General features: G+C 40.8%; 1 protein-coding gene across 3 annotated transcripts in view; it reads right to left on the bottom strand.

Moving 5' to 3' along the window:
• Positions 1–23,843, bottom strand: part of LOC122556776 (ran-binding protein 17-like) — a 1,066,498-nt gene that overhangs the window by 209,393 nt on the left and 833,262 nt on the right. For all 3 annotated transcript variants that reach the window (XM_043703926.1, XM_043703927.1, XM_043703928.1), the window contains 2 exons: positions 21,521–21,735; positions 7,598–7,736 (listed from right to left, as the gene is read on the bottom strand). In XM_043703926.1, coding sequence (XP_043559861.1) covers positions 7,598–7,736; positions 21,521–21,735 — 354 coding nt within the window. The remainder of the gene's footprint in view (positions 1–7,597; positions 7,737–21,520; positions 21,736–23,843) is intronic.

Here is a 23,843-nt window from a genome sequence, read left to right as displayed (position 1 = left end):
TAGGACAATTCTTCATCCACGTAAACAGTGTAATGAAATTTTGTTGCATTTTCACCTTTGATAAAGAGATCAAATGGTATAGAATATTGCAGGTGCGATTTCCTCAAGATCCTATATATGAGTACTAGGATTACTTTACTCAAAAATCTCAATCTCATTACGATAAATATTAATTTAAATTTGTTTCCTAATTGCTTGCTGGACCTACATGTTAACATTCTGTAATTTGAGTACAGAGACTCACAATCCCTTTGAATTCCAATATTTACTAGCCCCTCACCTTTAAAAATATTCTGGTTATCTATATTTCCTTCCAAAGTGAAGGAAATTCTGCAGCAGGGACCAAAAAGAATAGCTTTGGTTTTCCGAATATTTAGTTGGAGGAATGTTTCGCGTTATCAGTACAGAATAAAACATTGTACCAAATCGTGATCAGCAGCAGGGATGGTGAGGTCTTAGTGAGGCAAAGCTGGGTGTTGTCAGCATACAGAAGATATATTCTTGAATGTTGTTGCCTTGGTGTAGCACATAGATGAGAAACAAGAGGGATCAAAGATTGATTCCTTGGGCTCCTCAGAGATAACAGTGTTGACCAGTAGTGCAGAATGGGGAAAAAAAGCCATCGCTGGTTCTTTGGCTACTATTTTCAGATAGATAAAAATGGGCCAGACAAAGGCTGTTTTATTCAGCTGGATGACATATGATAGGCTTTGAAAGAGGCTGGTATTGGCCAAATATATCCAATAGTATTTGTTACATGTAAAATATACTTGTAAAAGACAAAAGTGCAATGTAAATTATACGGTTAAACTGCTATATAAGTAAATGAGGTAATAAGATAGTATGAAGCTCAAAGATAAGGCTTGTCTAAATGGAAGGAAAAGCAGAAGCTCAGCAGACTGAGAGCAATAAAATGCAGAAAGGGAAATGAATAAAAAAATGTTCAATGGACATGAAAGTTAACAACAATATATTTTTTCATAAAAATTTGGTACTGTAAAGATAGAAGCAGGTGTTACTAAAACAGACAAGAAACAACTGGGAACCTTGTTACATGAATACTTTCTCACAGTGGAGGAGGGCAAAATACCTGTGTGACAGGGGAACCTGGAAGTAAAGTGGGGAGAGGGAAAAGTTCATAAGATCTAATGTAAATAAATATGGAAGTGCAGAAAACGATTGCATTTAAGTTGGATACAATCTCTAGAACCTAATGCCTTCAATGCAATAGCATTACAAGAAATAGATGAAGCAATTGCATGTGTTAGGCATAATTTTCCATAGATCCATATTCAAGAACTGTGCCCTTGGAATAGGAATAATGGTAATGTTATTATTTACTCTGTTATTTGAGAAGGTAAGCAGGTGGCACGGTAGCTCAGTGGTTAGCACTGCTGCCTGACAACACCAGGATCCCAGGTTTGATTCCAGCCTCGGGCAACTGTCTGTGTGGAGACATATTCTCCCTGTGTCTGCGTGGGTTTCCTTCGGGTGCTTCGGTTTCCTCCCACAGTCCAAAGATGTGCAAGTTAGGTGAATTGGCCATGCTAAATTGCCTATAGTGTTAGGTGCATTAGCCAGAGGGAAATGGGCCTGGGTGGGTTACTCTTCAGAGGGTCGGTTGGACTAGTTGGGCCGAAGGGCGTGTTTCCATACTGTAGGGAACCTAATCTAATCTAATTTATCAATACAGCAGTTTACTATCAAGGTAATGTACTGGGACCTACCTTCAGAGAGAGCATGAATAGGCACTTGGATAAATGTGACCTGACCAAAGAGAATTAGCATGGATTTGTGAAAACACATCAGGTTAAGTTTTCCCAAAATTTGACGAAGTGTAAATTTAGGGGAGTTTCATGGAGGGTTTCTGACCATGAGTTCTGGCATGTTTAGATCTAGATTAGATTACTTACATAGTGGAAACAGGCCCTTCGTTCCAACAAGTCCACATGTCGACATTGACATAGCACTGTGCCATACATTAACATATCCACTCCCCCTTTGCTAGCAAATGTGACATGCCGCTTGGCTTTGTATCTGTACTTAAAGTTAAGGTAGAAATGCTATGAGCATTCAAGAAGGCATTAATTAGGTGAGCACAAAAAAACAAACTTAGACCCATGGGATGCACATGTTCCAACATGTAAATGGGTGTGTGTCCCTGTGTACAAATGGCCTGGCAGCAGCATTGCAATGAAAAGTGTCAGTGTCCTGCAAGGTGCAGTACTGAAGTTGTAAACTGTATTCTAAATGAATCGTAAGTGTGCCAAGATGAAGTGGGGAGGCTGGTGCTCTGTCGATGACAGCCGCCATGGACAGAGGTGCAGGTAGTCGCTGACCTGAGATACTGGGGAATGATAATTATGATGAATAATAGTGAAGATGTAGGTGAGTTGTGGCCACCAGGTGCCTGCTTAGACTTTCGGGTTGGGACCTGTTGCTGTGTATTTTCTCTCTACCTCCTGGGAAAATGATTTGGAGGTGCCGGTGTGGACTGGTGTGGGCAAAGTTAAAAGTCACACAACACCAGGTTACAGTCCAACAAGCCTGTGAAAATAGCAATCTACATATGAGACTGGTAATAATGAAGTACTAATGTGTGTACCTTACCACTCGCTGGCGAGATTCTCATTTTCTGTTGAAATTTTAAGCACAAAATCAGACTTATTTTTTCTCAACCTCACAGTTTCAGTCTAGCTGTATTGTCCTAACTGTCTAGCTACTGCCCACATTGCTCAGGACCTAGAAACATTCACCCCATCATGTCCAACTAAACGAGTTAAGCATTTTTAAGAGCTCATTGATATGATGGATATGGAGTGTCTATAATTGTTGTGTAAATCAACTTCCAGAAGAAAATTTAAATCTGCCACATAAGAAACCATTATCAATAATGAAAACCCATAGAAATTTGGGCGGCACGGTGGCACAGTGGTTAGCACTGCTGCCTCACAGCACCAGAGACCCGGGTTCAATTCCCGACTCAGGCGACTGACTGTGTGGAGTTTGCACGTTCTCCCTGTGTCTGCGTGGGTTTCCTCCGGGTGCTCTGGTTTCCTCCCACAGTCCAAAGATGTGCAGGTCAGGTGAATTGGCCATGCTAAATTGCCCTTAGTGTTAGGTAAAGGGGTAAATATAGGGGTATGGGTGGGTTGCGCTTCGGCGGGTCGGTGTGGACTTGTTGGGCCGAAGGGCCTGTTTCCACACTGTAAGTCTAATCTAATCTAATCTAAAAAAAAAATGGAGGTAACTTTGTGACACTTTTGTTATTGTTTGAGAGGAAGCAGAAAGGTAATCAAGTTAAACTGAATGTTCTCTAATTGACAGGGTGTGAAATGTAGAGCTCCCCAGGAATCTGTACTGAGATCTCAACTCATCAACATGTGTATTAATGATTCGGCTGAAGGAAAAGCCAGTTTTTATCTAAAGTGTTCTGATAATACTGAGTTAAAGGGCACAATAAGTTGTGTAGATAGGACCAGGAAGCAGGGATGTGGACAGAATGAAATGGGGAAGCCACAGCAATTATAGTAAATGGAGGATTATGTGCAAAGCTCTGAGCTCATCCACTTTGGATCAAAGATGATCTGGAGTTATGAAAAAAGGTATCAAACATATAACATTGTTTCTCTCTCCACAGTTGCTGTCAAACCTGCTGAATTTCTCCAGCATTTGTGCTTATCTCATATTTCTAGCAACTGCAATGATTTGCTTTTATTGGATCAAAGATTGGAAGCATTTCTTAAATGTGAAACAGGTGGTCCTTCAGAGAAGCAAAGAATTTAGTTATTCATGTTAGCAAATTGTGAAAATTGAACACACGGGAAGGAAAGGTAATCAGAATCAAATATTGGCAAGGGACACAAAACTTCAGCGATGATGTCTAAATTTCAGAATCCACCAGGCATTCCGTAGGAAATTCCCCCCAAAAAACCGCTGTGTTTTGTGATTACAGCCCTCATAAATTCATGTTACAATAATGTAGCTAAAGTGAGAGATCCAGGGTTGAAACTTTATTGCTGGAACAGCACAGCAGGTCAGGCAGCATCCAGGGAACAGGAGATTCGACGTTTCGGGCACAGGCCCTTCTTCAGGAATGACCTGTTCCCTGTTCCCTGGATGCTGCCTGACCTGCTGTGCTGTTCCAGCAATAAAGTTTCAACTTTGATCTCCAGCATCTGCAGACCTCACTTTCTCCTGAGAGATCCAGGGGACTTCCTGAGAGAATAATGCCACAGTATTGAATAATAAGCTTTCCTATTGTTTTGATCCTAGTTCATAGTAACATTGGACAAAACAGATCCCAGAATGTAGCCTGGCTTGACTGACCATAAAGTTTACTTTTGCAATTGGGTCACCATCGTGATCAGTCACTGAACATACATTGGCAACTTGTCTGTGAGTATTTTCAACAAAACCAAAAACGTTTACTACACAAAAGGAAAGAAAAAGAAAACTAAGTAAATGCATAACAACAATTTGGAAAGATATTATTATAAATAACAAAAGTAGAGATTTAACCTTTTTTTCCCAGCAATTCCATCACTTGTTACTTCACTTTAAAATTTCTTACTCCACTAACGATGTCGCAAACACTTCCTCTTAGCAAAGTTTTGCGCATGCACTAAATGTGATCCGCTTTGTTATTGTCTCTCTGAGTCACACAGACACTGGCTCACCCTTTGATACCTCTCACTAAACTATAAGTAAAAACTCAAGGCTTTGACAACTTTTCGGCTGCTCAACAGCACATCTGCTGGTATGGATTATATCTTCTGAACTGAACTTGCAACTAGCTTCTGGTCTCTCCTTCTCTAGGTCATAACAGCTCAACTTAGAAAACACAGCAGCAATTATCTCATCAGGTATTTTCTCGAATCATTTAGCTCAAGTCACATGACCTCCTGAAAATACTGTTTTGAATTGCTACTAAAGTAAATGAACTTCTGACCTGTAAAAAAGTCACCAGAACAGAATGTAATTTCATAGTCTATTTACATCTCCTTTAGTACTTGTGTTGCTAAATAACAATAATTATACACACTCATACAAAGACTGGGGGAGCTGTAGATGGTCAGGACTGTCACAGGATGTAGCATGATACAGATAGTCTGGAGACTTGGGTAGAGAAATGGTAAATGTGAAGTGATGCATTTTGGAAGGTCCAATGCAGGAAATAAGTATATAGTAAACGTCAGAACCCTTAGACGCATTAACATACAGAAGGATCTAGGCATAGAAGTCCACAGTTCCCTGAAAGTGGCAACACAAGTGAATAAGTTGGTCAAGAAGGTGTATGACATGCTTGTCTTCATCAGTTGGAGATAAAGTACAAAAATTTGGCGAGTCATGTTGCAGCTGTACAGAACTTTAATTATGCCAAATTTGGAATATTTTATTCAGTTCTGGTCACCACACTATCCGAAGGTTGTGAAGGCTTTGGAGAGGGTACAGAAAGATTTACCTGGATGTTGCCTGGTTTGGAGGGTATTAGCTATGAGAAGAGATTGGACAAATGTGATTTTTTTCACTTGAATATTGGAGGCTGAGGGGCAACCTGATAGAAGTTTACAAATTTATGAGTGGCATGGATAGAATGAATAGTCAGTTTTTTTTCCCCCAGGGTAGAAATATCAACTACTAGGGGACACAGGTTTAAGGTAAAAGGGTCAAAGTTTAAAACAGATGTGAGAGGCAATTTATTTTTACATGGGGGGGGGGGGTGATAAGGGCCTGGAACTTGCTGCCAGAGGAGGTGTCAGAAGCAGATACAATAGCAAAATTTAATAGGCATCTTGACAGATACGGGAATAGGCAGGGAACAGAGGCATATGGATACAAACTGCGTAGAGGCAAAAGGTTTTAGTTTAGAAAGATATTCTATGTAAATGCAGGTTTGCTGGGCCAAAGGGCTTGTTGCTGTGCTGTACTGTACTGCTGATTATTCATGCAATGTTAAGACAGTGCTACAATTTACAATCCATGTACTACTTATACTCTAACTACTGAATTAACTTCTGGTTCATCAGTATTAGGCTTTAATTGAGCACCACGTAACACACAACAAATAGTAAATGAGATAAAATGAGATTTCTAAGCAATTTCTGCCACACATCATTGGCACCGTGGGTTCTCAAATCTCATTAATAATCATAGAATCCCTACAGTGCGGAAGCAGGCTATTCAGCCCATTGAGGTAAAAACAATGACTGCAGATGCTGGAAACCAGATTCTGGATTAGTGGTGCTGGGAGAGCACAGCAATTCAGGCAGCATCCGAGGACAGGCAAAATCGACGTTTCGGGCAAAAGCCCTTCCCGAAACGTCGATTTTGCCTGTCCTCGGATGCTGCCTGAATTGCTATTCAGCCCATTGAGTCCACTGATCTTCCGAAGAGCATTCCACCCAGACTCACACCCTATACTCCTAACCCTGCATTTCCTATGGCTAATCCACCTAACCTCCACATCCCTGGATACTATCGGCAATTAAGCATGGCTAATCCACCTAATTCAATGCACAGCTTTGGACTGTGGGAGGAAACCAGAGGAAACCCACGCAGACAGGGGAGAATGTGCAAACTCCACACAGTCACCAAGGCTAGAATCGAACCTGGAGCCCTGTTGCTGTCAGGCAGCACTGTTAACCGCCGAACTCAACTTCATAAAGGATCATAATTCTTCATTTTTGCTGACCTAACCTTGAAATCCTCTCCTGTGTAGACTGCCCCATTCTTTTCAATCACATTCCTTTCCTACTCCCTGCACTCTAAAATTGCACTCCAGTATGGGTTTGCAAATCTTATTTCAACTCTTCACTGACAACTAACGGCATTGAGACAACCCTGTCCCTGGATTTTTACAGAATTCTAATCTCGTTCACTGACATTTAAAATATACGGCTTTAGAGTGTTTTAACCACCCCTGTCTTAGCTGCATTTAAATATTCATACAAGTTCCTTTCAAGCCCCAGCCACCATCCCAATTTCTCAACTTCAGAGTGCTGACTCTAATATTTGGCTATTTATTAACTCCAAGTGCTTGTTCCTGAGTTTGAATAGAAAAAAGCTTTCCAAACAGCTCTTGACACCTCACAAAGTCCTCTACACAGAATCTGTGCAGTTCAGTTACACTACAGTTAACTGTAGTGTTCCTTACGTGGAGTCTGCTTCTGTCTTTGCCTCTCTCAACCTCATTCGTCACCTGCAACCTTTGAACTCTTCTGTGACCTCCAAATTGTCTTGAGTGACCTTGGGAAAATCCTGTGATAAGCTCCTCCCCGATTACTGAGCAGGATTGAATATTGACAGCAGCACATCTTGGAACTCAGTGCACCATTAAGACTACATTCTCACAGAAAGCTGGAAATAGATGTCAGCACAATTGGTACTGATACATGGTGATTTTATATACCAACTTGAAACCTAAATGCAATGGCAGTATAAGCACCTCCATCACTTTTTATTGATTGGTTTTCATTTAAAAAAATTTATGAACACCCACAAGACGCATCTGTCCTGAACAGGTTAGCATATAAAGATGAATTAGCATCAAAACATCTTCAATATTCATGAACAAACACTCTCAAGTGCAACTCACCCAAAGCATTGAGTCCTTCTGATAAAGAGGTCAGGATGTATATAACCACATGAGGCTCTAGGTTGGAAATAAACTTCATGTGGTCCTGGGTAAGGCATTCCAACAACGAATAGTAAGATAAGCTCAACTTCCGATAAGACTACACAAAATACAAAATGTAAAATGTGTGTTAATAACACAGAAAAAAACAAGGAACAGAGATCTTACTGAGTAACTTGAATCTGCTAATGCGAATAATAATGTTATTTACTATGTTTTGTGCAATTTTGAGATGCTCAATCAAGATACATCCAGTGGTTCAGGTGAATTCTAAAGACCCCATGCAATACTGATGTTTCTTCTATAATGTGCATTTTTTTCAACGCAAATTGGCTTGAACGAGATTGAAGCATTTAGACTGTTATTTGTAGAACGCGAACTTTCCTTACCTGTATTGGTTATAACATGATTCCGACACCATTAGCTTAAATGGTGTGGCTGTTGAGCAATTTTCTTAAAACACGAGATCACACGGCAATGGAACAATCGCGTTATATCAGAAAAGACTGTATTTACAATAGAGCCAGGAGGTTCTTTGTATCCCTGCATGATAGCTGCCAATTCAAGAGTGGTTTTCAAATTGCATAGCTATTAATGGTAAGAAAATATTAACCTTTATTGTCAATGAATCTTGAATCCTTGGCTAAACACCACAATGTATGTGACAGGTTAACAGTTGTGGAAGCACCAATGTAAAATTACGAGAGGAATAATCTACATGATTAGACCTTGCACACAGTTAACACACAGAGAGAGTAATAGATGGCAAATGAGATCCTGGTAGTTTGAGGACGTCATGAATTTTTGGTTGTCCTACTTTCTTGCAAATACTGGCCCCATCAAAAATCACCTTTTCCTCCTCAAAGTGAACTCTTAATCATTTGTGCCTATCTTTCCAGCAACTCCACATTTGAATCTCTCCACCACACAAAGGTCCTAACCAAATTCAGATGTGAAACCCTCTGTGATTGTAATATTGGTACATTTTAAACCTTCATTCTTTCTCTTTGGTTCACATCTAGCAGCTGTCCCTTCATCTACCTAGATCATAAACTGAAATTCTGTCCCTAAATGTCTTCATATCTCTCTCCATCTTTATGATTCCAATTGAAACCCAGTGTTTGACTATATCTCCATCTCTGCGTAAGAGATCATTTATGTCTAATTATGGTTTTGCAAAATTCTGAGTGGCATTTCTTAGTTACAAGTGCTCTATAAATGCAAGATTCTTTTTCAAACTTTCTGTCCCTTTTAAAGTTATGGAAGATACTGGCTCTTGATTTTTTTTGTTAATGTTTGGGAATGGGGTGGCATGGTGGCTCAGTGGTTGGTACTGCTACCTCACAGCTGCAGGGACCCAGGTTCAATTCCAACCTCAGGCAACTGTCTTTGTGCAGATTACATGTTCTCCCAGTGTCTGTGTGGGTTTCTGCTGGGTTATCCAGTTTCCTCCCGCAGTCCAAAGATATGCAGACGAGGTGGATTGACCATGTTAATTTACCTATAGTGTTCAGGGATGTATAGGTTAGGTGCCATGGAAAAATGTAGGGTTACAGGGAAAGGGTAGAAAGATGGGTCTGGGAGGGGTGCACTTTGAAGGGCTGTTGTGGACTTGTTGGGCCAAATGGCCTGTTTCCACACTGTAGGCTAACAATTGCATTCTGATCATCACCTGAGGCATACCTTAGGACAGTCAGAGGTGAGTCCAATTTTTCATTATTCAAAGCAATTCACTTTTTCAACTCTCCATCCATCTACTTCTATCTCTATAAAAATTCCCACCTTAGTCCTAGCACCAGACCACCTGCAGCTGAAATTGTCAAACTAGATTTGCAAAAATCTAGTCTAGATATGAAAATGATCTCCAAACCAGCTTTTTCTTTTGTATGATCTAATTTGCAGGATATAGATGTCACTATCTTGGTTTGCACTTATTGGCTATCCCGAAATGCCCAGAGGGCAGTTAACAGTTAACCACATTGCTGTGGGTTTGGAGTCACATGTCGGTCACACTGAGTAAGGATGGCAGTTTTCTTTCTGAAAGGACTTTAATGATCCAGGTGAGTTTTTCCAACAATCGACAATGGTTCTACAGTCATCAACAGACTCTTAATTCCAGATATTTTTCACTGAATTCAAAATCCACCATCTGCCATGTCTGAGTTCAAACTTAGGTCGCAGAATATTAACCTGGATCTCTGTATTAATAGCAATAATATCACTAGGCCACTGCTTCCCATAACCATGTATGATCTTTAAGACGATCATAGTTATCACATTCAACAAAATAAAAGCTCAGTCTACGCCATCATATCATTCGGTTGTTCTTCTTATAGTGCCCAAATTATCAATATGAGTGTTGATCATCCTTAGCAGCAAACTATAGATCCATTAGTCAAACACCTGTAGTTGCTAGAATCAATTATTAAGACACAGTAAATGGATATTTAGCAAGTTATGATAATGATAAGGCAGATTCAACCTGATTCATGTTTGACAAATTTATTCAAGATCTTTGAAGATGTAACAAGCAATGCAAATAAAGGAAAACTAGTAGATACAGTGTATTTAGATTTCCAAAAGCCATTTATTAAGGTATCAGAAAAATAAGAGCTTATAGTGTTAGAGGTGATAATATGATCATGTGTAAAAGGCTGGCTAACTGACAGGGAGTTAGGATAAATAACCTAATTAGTGGGGTCCTACAGGGATCAGTACTGGGGCTTTAACTATTTATAATCGATACTAATGACTCAGAAGAAGGAACCAAATGTATGGGAGGCAAATTTTCAAACGTTACAGAGAAAGATAGGAAAGCTAATTTTGAGGAAAACACAGAATTTTCAAATAGAGATGCAGATATAAATAGGTTAAGTAGTTAGCCAAAAAATGGCATATGGAATTGAATCTGGGAAAATTTGCATTGGTGGATAGAACAGAAAAGCAGTACATTTAAATGGAGTGAAACTGCAGAATGCTGCAGAAGGACCTGGGTTTCCTCATATGAACAAGAAATTGTCAGCATGTGTGTACAGCAAGTAATTAGAAACACATATTGGAATGCTGGGCTATGCACAGGAGGAATAGGGTTTAAAAGTCAGCACATTTTACAACAACTGTACACAGCATTACTGAGACAACTTCTTGTATGCTGCATCAAGTTTTCATCTCCTTGTATAAGTAGGAGCATACTCGCACTGAAGAGGTTCAAAGAAGGTACACTAGGTTGGTTTCTGAGATGAAGGAGTTGTATGAAGAAAGATTAAGTAGGTGATGATTTTCTGGAAAAATTTAAGATTCTGAGGGAATTGGATAAAGTAGGTTCTGAGAGGATGCGTTCCCCTCTTGAGGAAACTTTGGACTGAAGGCTAGAATGACACTTTCCCTATCAGAGGATTTCCATTTAAGTTGGAAGTAAGGAAGAATTTCATTTCACTATGGGTTGTAAATCTTTGGAATTCTATATCCCACAGAGTAGTGGAGGACAAGACCAGATTAGCCATGTTCTTATTAAATGGTGGAGCAGGCTTGAATAACTGAATGGCCGTGTTCTAATTTTATTTCAATTTTTTTTCTTTTTTTTAAATGATCAAATAGTAAAATCCCTGTGTATATATTTTTTATTTTTGTTCCCCCACATAGTGCTTATTTTTCGCCAGCACCCATGTCATGTGTGTGCAGGCGTCGGATACAGTGTAAATCTTTATTTAGATTCCACCACCAGGAAGAAAGGAAACACCCGAGTGGCCAGTGACAAGCAGTGCCCTTCTCAGAGGGCAATGCTGCATGATCAAAAAGTGAAGGGAGGGCAGGGATTAAATTAAAATAAAGTTGAAGGGGGAAAATGATAAACTCCACTCCCTGTGGTGCCCACCTTTCCTTGAAAATCTCAAGGGTGTTGGTAGACATTGTGTACCCCTTCTCCAGAGATACCTGGGCTCGGACATAGCCGCAGAAGAGGGGCAGGCAATTGGCCATAACGATCCCCTCCACGACCTGCTGCCTGGACCTGTTTATGGACTAATCTTATTTCATAGTGCTGTTGGATGGTGATGTAATGGTTACTGGACTAGTAATCTGGAAGCTCGGACTAAACCTCTGGGGATATCCCATGGGTGGAATTACAATTCAGTTAATAAATTTGGAATATGACACTAATCTTAATACATGTGATTGTGAATTTATCATCAATTATAAATACCTAATTTGTTCATAAAGTCATTTAAGGAAGGTAAATCTACTGTCCTTACCTAGCCTGGTCTACAGGTGACATCAGACCTATAGCAGTATATCAGACCTATAACTGCCCTCTGAAATGGCCCAGCAAGGCACTTAGCTCAAGATCAATTAGGGATGGATAACAAATGCTGACCATGCCATCTATGCCCACGTCCCGCGAAAGGATAAAGAAAAATTCTTCAGTCAGACCTGTCTTGGCTCTTGCCTACTTGTTCTGTTGTCCTGGCTTACCCAGAACTGTTATTCTTCTTTTCCTTTCCTAGCATTCAAAACTCTTGGACAACTTTTAGCTCTTCCTCAGCAGCTTCATTCATCTCATTTTCCCTCCAGTATGTTGCTCTTCCTCTTTCTTACATCCTCATTGGCTAGAATCAACACCGCCTCTGCTGTAACTAGTTTCTCCAACACATTACAAACGTGGTATAGGACCTAGAAATCTAAACATTTGGTTAACTTCCTGACTGATCTCATTTAGATTAGATTAGATTCCCTACAGTATGGTAACAGGCCCTTTGGCCCAACAAGTCCACATCCACACTCTGCAGAGTAATCCACCCAGACCCATTCCCCTACCCTATATTTACCCCTGATGTGGCAATTTAGATGGCCAATTCACTTGACCTGCACATCTTTGGATTGTGGGAGGAAACCGGAGCACCCGGAGGAAACCCACGCAGACACAGGGAGAATGTGCAAACGCCACATGGCCAGTCACCCGAGGCAGGAATTGAACCTGGGTCCCTGGCGCTGTGAGGCAGCAATGCTAACCACTGAGCCACCTTGCCGCCCCAAGTCATTTACCCCCTAGTCATTCCTGTCATCCTTGCTGGTGTCCTGTTTTATGGGCACTGGACATTCTGAAACCTTCCACAGTTTTAAAGTTGGTTTGAAGGTGAGGCATTCAAATCAGAAGGTATGAAGTGCAATTCCTGCTGAGTTAAATTATTTCATCAGACACATCAGTCAGGATGGTACAATTGGCCTTACTAACCTTGGAAAAGGGAGGGAAATTCATGCTCAGAAACCTTACTGAATGATTTCTGCTGAGTAGTTAGGATATGTGGTGTTTGAATGGGCTGTTTGTGGTAACAATAATGTGTAAAAAAAGTGTTCTGCTGAGCAAGAATGCTTTGTGAAAGGATGATAAACTAAAGGATTGCAAAGTTATTCATCTATATCTTCATGGTCTGAAGCATGAAATTAGGTCACTATTTATAGAAAGTAGTGATAATGCTAGAAAAAGGAACATTGGGAAAGATTGATAACATGTATATATCTTCTTGGCTGTACGTTTTCTGAAGTCTGCATTTGCTATCTTTTAATGCATTGTAATTTAGTATTCACATGCATGGAATGTGGAAATGAAGGGTAGAACTGGACTAAGTATTTAAAGCAAATCACCACGTTATATGTAAGCTGGAATTTTGAAGGTTGATGACCAAGTAATAAAGAACCATAAATAGAAATTGTTGTATTATTAGACTGAGTAGTCATGTTGGATTGTGTAACACACACTCATTAAAACAAAGATCTCATTCTGCTGTTGTTGCTGCTGGTGCCAATGCTCAAAGCAAAAGGAAAGTAAAACAAAAAAGCAATCCAATATGTATCTGTTGAGTAAGGAGGAAATCAGGGTCAGTTTGCAATGCCTCAGATGGTTGTGCAGCCAGCTAAGACTGGCCAACTGATGACATATTGGAAGGAACCTGCTGCTGGTGAAATCAAGTGATATTAGCTAATGAGGAGCCATATCTCATAAATTTGGGAGGTGGGGAAGAACAGAATTTGTCAAAAGGGAGATGACAGAATTAAGTGAGGTTTGACAGTGGAATGCAAAGTAATATGTTACAGTATACATTACAGAACTGTTAACCATAGAATATTCTGGGTTTTGTGCAGATGCTGAGAACTGTGCTGTTTGCTCTTTATTCATATTTGCTAACATTTTGCAAAAATAAATAATCTTCATTAACATTATGAAGTAGAAACTATAGTAATACACCACAGAGCATTTTCTTATTAAGTTCATTTAACAGGCAATGTCATTACTCTTTAACCAGACCGTGCTATTCTCCAAAGCCTTGTAAAACACTACTGTGCGTGGAATTAAGATGAGTAATAAGGAGAAAATGTAAAAGGCATTTTTTTCAAAAGTTGCCTCTCTAATGAAAATAGTAACTTTTCACAATCTGTTGTCTACTTAAAGTGATTTCAAAAGCCACTTGAGGCAATAATGCAGTTTGTACAATTAAGACAAATTACCATTAATTTATTAAGCTTTGCTAGTACCACTTTGCACTTTCACCAGTTTAAATGATCATTCTGTTGTTTCAGAGACATCAGTCTGCGATGATATTCCTGAACAGCATGGATTCTTAGTGGTTATTGTAGTGATTATAACAATATCAGTCAGGTGGATCTCGCAGAATATGAATTCTCTGATTGGGGCTATTAAATTGGTCCAATCAAGAATCCCAGGTGACAGTTGTAAACAGGAATGTCAGAGGTTCTGTCCACTCAGAGTTAGCTGTGAGGAAGCTGCATCAGCATCAAGGACTCTCTCAACAGGATACCACCCTCTTGGGAGTTATTTCAGTGGCAACAAGAAAAAAACATGCTCCTTAAGAAATAGACTTGCAACAAGCATCTTAGAGTTAGGGTCAGTATTTCTGACATCAGGCCATTATTTGGGAAGCTTGACTTCTTTGATCCTGCTGTCAAAGATTGGGACTAGTATTTGGAGATAATATATTATTGATTCAGGCAAATAGGGGCAGATGAAAATCAACCAGTAATTCTCCTGATAGCTTATGGACCTACACCTTCTTTGATTATCAGGAGTCCAACTTTCTCTAAGGCACCAGACACTAAAACCTTTCAAGAGTTGATGGATTTAGTTAAGGAATGTTATGACCCAAAGCCTTCTCTAATTCTGAGACACTATTGTTCTACGTGGCATTTTGAGAGTCGGGGAAAGTATACTGGGATTTTTGTTTAGGTTAAGGTGACCGGCAGAAGCATGTGACTTTGGTTTAAGTGTTAATGAGATACTGAGAGACCAGGTGGTATGTGGGATTAATGACGCAACCATACAAAAGCATCTACTAGCTGAAACACAACTGGACTGTAAACAGGTATGACAACTGGCTTCATCACTGGAAAATGGGGCAAGTGGAGTATATGAGTTGCAGAGTATTTCAGTGGAAGTACACCCTTGCCAGTCCGACTGAGTTTGGGGAATATTACTTGAGTGAAGGCAATTGCATAGTCTCCCTCAGGGCATATCCTGAACAGCGGAACTCTAGGCCCTACCCACAGCAAAATCCCAAAACAAAGCCAAACCTTGACCAAACGGTTAAAATTTTCTTCAGGAGCCGACATGTAAGCATTGCCGGTACACGGACTCAAGACAGCAAAAGAGCCCCACTAGACCTAAATTCCTTTGCTTTCCTTTCTGGTTTGGAACAGTTAAATTGTTTAGCAACATCCAATTCAGAACCAATTAAAATAAACATCTGGTTAAATGGTCTCCCAGTTCTAATGTAGGTTGACACTGGCGTGGCTGTTTCACTGATAGCAGAACCAGTCTTTAGCAAAATTCTCTCTGAATTCCAACCCTTAGGTTTGTGCAAAACCTCGGCTAGCCTGAGAACCTACACAGGGAAACCTTCATTGATTAAGATACAACTTCGGTTCCGGTCTCTTATGAGAAGCAGTTAGTTAAGTTACCACAGATTGAAGTTAAAAAGACTGAGTCCCAAGCCTGATGGGGTGAAATTGGTTGAGAAAGATGCACCTCGACTGGCTCAACATTTTTTGATTAGAAAATGGCTGCCTGAGTTAAGTCCTCATTAAAATTTGGAAGATTTTCAGGAAGCGCCAAGGAATATCGAAGGAGCCAAGGCCACTTTCCATATTGACCAGGAAGCAATTCCTCGATTCTGCAAGGCCCACCCAGTGCCATCTGCCTTATAGGCAAAAGTAGAGGCAGAAATCAGAGGGTGGAAAGTGAAGGAATCATCAAATCAGTCCTGGTTGTGGAATGGCAGTACCAGTCATACCATTTGTGACGCCTGACGGGTTGGTTTGCCTTTGCGGGGATTTCAAACAAATGGTAAATAGCTTTTCACAGCTGGATAAACACCCAATCCGATTCATAAAGGATTTATATGCAAAACTGGTGAGTAGGGGTTCTGTCCTTCATGAAGCTGGATATGGGCCATGTGATCTGGCAATTGCAGTTAGATGCTGATTCCCAGTGGTGTGCTAGAATTAATACCCATAAGGGTTTGTACCAGTGTATAAGACTACCATTTGTGGTATCATCAGCCTGTGCAATCTTTTAGCAGACAATGGAGAACATTTTACAAGGTCAACCTCAAATTGCCATTTATCTAGACAATGTACTAATAACAGGGAAGACCAATAAGGAGCACATGGAGAAACTGGAAATAGTCCTTAGATGTTTCTGCCAGGTGGGTGTATGCCTTGCAAGGGAAAATGTGTGTTCCTCACTGACCAACAACAGAGTTGACAAGACCAGGTTACACTCGGAAGATAAAGTGAGGGCATTCAAAAGTGCCCGGTTCCCATATCTGAACTGGAGTTTGGACTGATCCTGATATCTTGGCATCAACTCTTTAAAAAAAGGTCAGCCTTGAAAATGGTCACATAGCCAAGCCATGGCTTTCAGGGAGGTGAAGAAACCACTATCATCCTTTAAAGTGCTGCCATACTCTGATCCCAAGTGAGATCTGGTATTGACATGCGATGCCTCACCTACAACATTGGACTATTAACTCAACTATGGTCCAAAGGAGAGGTAAACCCAATAGCATATGCTTCTAATACTTTGGCTAATTGAGAGCACAAATATGCCAGATAGAGAAGGAAGGTATAGCAGTCATATTTGAAGTCAGGAAGTTCCATCAATACCTCCACAGATGTAAATTTGTAATAGTAATGGACTACAAACTCCTGCAGGATCTAATTAAAGAGAACAAGGCAGTGCCACTCACAGCTTCAGGCTAAATTTAGCAGTCGGCTATAATACTAAGTGTGTATAATTACAAGTTTGAACACTGTTCGGGAGGCTAAATAGCAAATGTGGATGCACCTAACCACTTCCAGCTGGCAGATACACCACTGATGGTACCATCACTAGAAGAGTCCATAATGGTTTTAAATTGTTTGGACACACTTCCAGTCGCAGCTGACAACATCAGACCTTGGAGGCAGAAAGATCCTGTCCTGGCAAAACTGAAACAGATGGTAGTGATGGAGGAAACCAAAGGGCCGTCACAACCAAAACTGAACCAGAGAGAGACCAGCTCACAGTAGAAGACAGCATATGATTATAGGAATTAAGAGTGATTGTCCTGAGCGTGACGATACTGTGACTTTAAGAGGTGTATTTCATCCTGTTTTTTTTTATCAGAGGTTTTAAGGCAGAGGTGCTGAATAGTCCACCAGATTCACTAGAAAAGCAACTTGAGAAGCCTTGGGGTAATTTTTAAAAGTTGGAACAATAGAGCAGCCTGAATGGGTGTGGTCAAGCTCACACAGAACCAGGATTTTCAGTTTTTTTAGTAGCAGCAGTTGTTGCTTAGATCTCAGCAGGGTTAGAAGTTGCAGTAAATCTCTCCCTGCTGCTACACTCTCAGAATTCTACAATATTTTTTCTTCCTGGGCTACTGGAGTTGCAAATGAGACAATTTGTTTTTTGAATCTGCCTTTTACCAAGGGTATGTTTACAGGATGTTACTATACTGGAACAGTTAATTAGTAATAGTTATTGTATCTATGATTAAGTTTTCCAATAAAACTATGTTATTCCAATTCTTTCTTTCTTTTGTCGTATTTTAATGTGCTGGATGAATAACGTGTGTTTTTCTTGAAATTTGGTAGTTTGACCAATCAAATTGCATCTGGAAAGCAACACCTTACATTTCGCTCTAAAATAAGTAAAAGTTGATGTCTAGACTATCTTCTGAATACTTTGAGCAGGTTTTGGTCTGGTACATAACATCAAGCAAAGGTCACCGCCAGATACTGGCTGAAGTCCACACCAGGGTCATCCATAGGATTCCAAAATGTAGGTGTTGGTGAGAAGTTATATGTGGTGGCCAGGAGTTGGTGCAGACATAGCTGCATTGGTGGGGCAGTGCTCAGAATGCCAACAAGGATAAATATTACCACCAGCAGCTCACCAACATTTGTGGGAATGGATGGGGGAACCCTGGATTCGGTTATAAATCCACTACAGAACAACCTTGATTATCCAGATGAGACAGGTGGGAGTGCTTTGTTCTGATAACTGATTGTTTGGATAACTGATTGTTCAGAATACTGATAATGTATTTAAGGGACCTTGAGATCTTGTTTGGCTAATCCGAAATTCGGATAATTGATGTTTGGATAACTGAGGTTGTTCTGCATGTAGGTACTTTCATGGGCTCAAAGTTCTTAGTGATTGTGGACACCCACTCAAAATGCCTGGATGCGCAAAGAGTTCATTCGCCAAACACAGGGCTGATGAATGAAAGCCACATGCATCTTTTGCAATACGTTGACTCCTGGATGTGTTGGGTTACATAATGGACCAGCGTTTACCAGCAGGGAATTGAATATTCCTGAAAGTTAAATGGTATTCAACATAAGGACAGCTCCATACCATCCATCATCAATGGTCTGACAGAAAGAGCAGTCCAAACTTTGAAGGCAGGCTTAAAGAAATAGCCTACAGTTTCCTTAGATACCAAACTGTCCTAGTTTGTAGCTGAAAAATGTGTTGCTGGAAAAGCGCAGCAGGTCAGGCAGCATCCAAGGAGCAGGAGAATCGACGTTTCGGGCATAAGCCCTTCTTCAGGAAGGCTTATGCCCGAAATGTCGATTCTACTGCTCCTTGGATGCTGCCTGACCTGCTGCGCTTTTCCAGCAACACATTTTCCAGCTCTGATCTCCAGCATCTGCAGTCCTCACTTTCTCCTGTCCCAGTTTGTATGTGATTATAGGACCAATCCTCAGGTAACATGGTGTTAGCTCCCTGCAGAATTGCTGATGGGGAGAAGACTCCGCACCAGGTTAAATCTGATCTTCTCAGACCTGGGCCAAGGGGGGAGAGAGAGTGAAATGGCATCAGGAATGCCAATGCCAAATACAAGACTCCACGGTGGTTAGCACTGCTGCCTCACAGCACTAGAGACTCGGGTTCAGTTCCCGCCTCAGACGACTCTCTGTGTGGAGTTTGCACATTCTCCCCGTGTCTGCGTGGTTTCCTCTGGGTGCTCCGGTTTCCTCCCACAGTCCAAAAATGTGCAGGTTAGGTGAATTGGCCAAGTTAAATAGTGTTAGGTGAAGGGGTAAATGTAGGGGAATGGGTCTGGGTGGGTTGCGCTTCAGCGGGTCGGTCTGGACTTATTGGGCCGAAGGGCCTGTTTCCACACTAAGTAAGAGAGACTGTTTACTTCAGGGGACGAAGTGTGGTGTAGGAACCATCTGCATAGGGAAGAAGCATGGTCAGGTCCAGTGATGCATAACGTTTGGGTCGTGCAACAGTCCTAGACAAGCACATGGACCATATGAAAACTGCATACTCGCAAATAGTGCGGAACAAAATATGCCCGACACCTTTCTGACTGTTCTGGAACCTGCAGGTTCTCCCTCTGCAAGTGTTGAAGACACCTCAGAATCTAAGGTGGACTGGCAATTGTAACTGCCTCAATCACTTTGCTGCCTGAAGAGGATAATGAATTTCTTCTGAGATGCGCTGGGCACAAGAGGTGAGCTACTGTGCTTTAAACACCACCTTATCAGAGGCAGAGTTGGACGAACCCGACCAGGTGTTAAAACACCACAGGGGAAGCTCCAAAGGAAAGAACCAGCTTATGTCCTCAGACTGAGAGGGGGAGTGTTGTAGTGATTTTAACGAGGTCAGCTATGTGGACTTTATAGAACATGAGTTCCCTGACTGTGATAACCTGGCCCAATCAAGGAGCCCTGTCTGACAGATATATACAGGAGTGTCAGAGGTTCTGTTCACGCAGAGCTGACTCTGAGGAAGTTGGATCAGTGTCAAGGACTCTCCACATGTATATAAAGGGTGACTTGGTGATGGGATCCGAGCCTCTGAGGAGTTCTTTCAGTTATTTGTGAAGGAAAGCCTAAGTGTTCAGAGCTTATCCCAGCTCACATGCCTACCAGCAACTCTGTATACCCTAACCGTTAAGAGTTCAATTGATGCTGAAGCTGAAAGATTATTTCGTGCTATATGCCTTTTACCATGCTTCATTCACTCAGTTTTTTCCCAGTACTTTTTCCTTTTTGGAATTACAGTCTCCAAATCTTGCCATACCAAATTAAATGTGAAATATTTGCTATTGAGTTATTGGCTTTCTCCTCCTCCACTCCCCCCCTCCCCACCCCAACTAACATTTCAAGGCTTATGGAATTACTTTAAAATATTTGCGTACGTTCAGTTCTCAAAAGTAACATAAAACCCCAATTAGCTGAGAAAAGCTGTATCCATTGGGCCCTTAGATAATATCTGAACCTTTGCAGGCGAATCATTTACCCTATTTTTAATTAATCATAATCTAAGAGAATTTGTGGAATAATGATGAATAATGTATGTCAAGCACAGAGGTCAATTTAAGCATCTAAACCTTATCCAAAAGGGCATGCTTCACCAATAATTATTAATTACTCCCATTACGTTCTATCTCAAGCATTCAATGGCTCAATAATGAACCATTTTTTTAAAAAATGCAGTTACAATTAGTTCATTATCCTTCCATACATTCAGTTGCCAGTTTTACACTTTATAGGGTCAGGGCTGCTGACTGTCAAGGTATTTACTGACAGTGGCTCTATGCTATAGGGCAGAAGATGGTTATAATTATAGCAGAGGCACGTTAATAGATGCACCAATAGTTATACATCTCACACACAGGCCTTGGTTTTAGAAATAGAGTATATCTCCCTCTGTACTACCTCAGCAAAATCTTCCAGCTTCAACTTTAAGAGTAACTGCTATTCTATCTGAAATTTCCATTTGCCATATGAGTCACCCATTGAATTGCCACAAGAAACTTCTTTTTCCTTAAAGGAAAAGTGACTAAAGTTTATCAACTTTCAAAACGTCCAGTGGAGCCAATATGACTGGAAGCTGGCTGAACGTACACACTCACATAATGTCAACTTATACTAGTGTAGGAAATCATTTGCGAGTAACCATGAGAATAAAGCACTACAGAAATTAAGGTCAACCACATTTCAAGGATGTGACTTACAAAATACATTGTCTTTAAAGTCCGTACTGTGTGCTGCCATAGTATCAGTGTCTGCTATGGAGCTACATTTATAATGTAAGCGATAAGCTCCAGATAAGGATCCCACAACATGATGGAGGTATCTCAATGTATTCAGTTACACTGAACATCTAAATTCCCATTCTGAAACTGGCATCATGACTCTGCACAAGATATGGTCCTTGTCTCTGAACATCAGTAAAAGGTACTGATAGGGATGAGTCACACATTGAAAAAGATAATGGGAAAATAGACTTGTGGGCTGCAGATCCCCTTTTCTCCCCAAACCAGTTAGATAAACAAGTTTTCATAAGTTCAGGGCTATCTGGTCACTTACCAGCAAATCATTGTGACAGACTGACAGCAGCATTTTTAGGAAGGCTTGCAGTGCATTGTCAAGGTGGCTATCCCCATATAACTGGAAAACACCAAAACTGACATAGTTCCCACAAAGAGCAGCCTTCAATGCACAAAAACAGATGGAGATGCCTTTGAGCTTCAGCGGGTAAACCTGATCCTTGGAGATATTCCCGAGGGTTTGGATTTGATTACCTAGATCAGAAGGAGAAAACAAAGAGAACTCGTCAGTGAAAAGAAGGGAACATTAACAACACTTCAGCTTAAACTGTCTTGTCATCGTATTAACCCATTGAAGTTATGCCAGAGAATAATGAATTACCTATCATCCACACATCAAACACACAATTCTACAGCATTTCCCTTAAAACCTGCCCAGCAAATGTCTCTAAATACGTGAATGCCATTACTCAACAGCTAGAGCATAATCATTATATCAGCAGTTATAGCTACAATCATGAACAAAATTCAATATACTGAACTATCCAGAAATAAATGTGCTGAATGTGTAAGCAGTCCTCAATATATGCACCATGCAAACCATGATTGAACAATGAACTGCAATCATAAAATGCGACAAGCACAAACATCATTCAACCAATTATTAAGTAACATTCAAGCACACATGCTGTTCACAACCTCAGCAAACAATCTACAAGCACACACATTGTAAACTCGAAAAATGCCACAAGATCACAGAGTCCACAATCCCATGCAATCTACCTAACTGCTCAAAAGATCCTGTCATTGACATTGTTACATTGAATCTTGATCAATGAAACACAATTCAGGCAAACTGCATTGCACGATTAGTAAATACAGAAAATAAAGTGTATAACTAACATTCTGTAATATTTAACAATGGAGGGACTCGGGTACTGTGACAAAGTTTATATACTGTATATAAAGAATGATTTACAATTTAGAGTAATTTAAAAGCAGTAAAACTGTTTAGTGTCCCAAGCTCAACCATCTTCAGTGATGGGGCGGGACAGTGGCACAGTGGTTAGCACTGCTGCCTCACAGCGCCAGAGACCCAGATTCAATTCCCACCTCAGGCAATTGTCTGTGTGGACTTTGCACATTCTCCCCACGTCTGCGTGGGTTTCCTCTGGGTGCTCCAGTTTCCTCCCACAGTCCAAAGAAAATGTGCAGGTTAGGTGAATTGGCCATGTTAAATTGCTCATTGTGTTAGGTGAAGGGGTAAATGTAGGAGAATCGGTCTGGGTGGGTTGCTCTTCGGAGGGTCGGTGTGGACTTGTTGGGCCGAAGGGCCTGTTTCCAATCTAATCTTCAGTTGCTTCGTCGGTGACCTTCTCTCCATCATAAGGTCGGAGTGGAAGTGTTCACTCATGATTGCACAATGATCAGTAGCATTTATAGTTCCTTAGATATTGAAGCTGCGCCTATATGTAGCAAGACCTGGACAATCTTCAGGCATGAGCTACTAAGTGGTTAGCTGCCTACTTTCAGGTCTCGCAAGTGCCAGGCAATGACCATCTCCAATAAAAGAGAATCTAAACATTTCCTCTTGACATTCACTGGTATGATCATCACTGAATTCCCTCAGTATCAACAGCTTGGGCTGGATTACCATTGACCAGAAACTGAACTGCACTTGTCATAGCAATACTGTAGTTATAAGAGCAGGTCAGAGACCAGAAAGCCTGCAGGAAGTTACTCATCTCCTGACACAGCAAAGCATGTCCACCATCTACAAGACATAAGTCATGAATATGATGGAACTCCCCAGTTGCCTGGATAAGTGCAGCTCCAAAAACACTCAAGAAGCTTGATGGCAAGAGAATCATATGTTTGATCTATTTTTAATGCCCTTATCCACCTATCAAAATTACTTTGTTTGATCCTTTCAAACTTTATATATGTTTGATCAGGCTCCCTCCCTAGATTCCTAAAACGTTGTCTGTAGGCTTCAAGTACGAGCTCATTTGGTCTTAAAATAGCATTTTTCAGCTCATTATACTCCTTACACACCTCCCTCCGATAGTGATGCACATACCTCACTAGCTCTACCTGCCGGCTTTGTCTGGATCAACAATACCCACATGGGCAACGGCCATTTCATTTGTTTAGCCACTTCCTCGAATGAAATGAAAAAAGCCTCTACATTCTTCTCGTCAAACTTCGGCAATACTTGGACAGACTTAAGCAGATCCCCACTAGGCCTCTGACTACGGTGAGGTTGCTTCCATCATGTCCTCATCACTACTCCTCCTTTTCACCTCTACCTCCACCATTTTAAGGCTACTTTGAGTTTTCAGTTCCAACTTCTAAAGTACAAA

Source organism: Chiloscyllium plagiosum, chromosome 14 (genome assembly GCF_004010195.1).
Source record: "Chiloscyllium plagiosum isolate BGI_BamShark_2017 chromosome 14, ASM401019v2, whole genome shotgun sequence".
Lineage (NCBI taxonomy): Eukaryota > Metazoa > Chordata > Chondrichthyes > Orectolobiformes > Hemiscylliidae > Chiloscyllium > Chiloscyllium plagiosum.
This window is presented reverse-complemented; position numbering and strand designations above follow the sequence as displayed.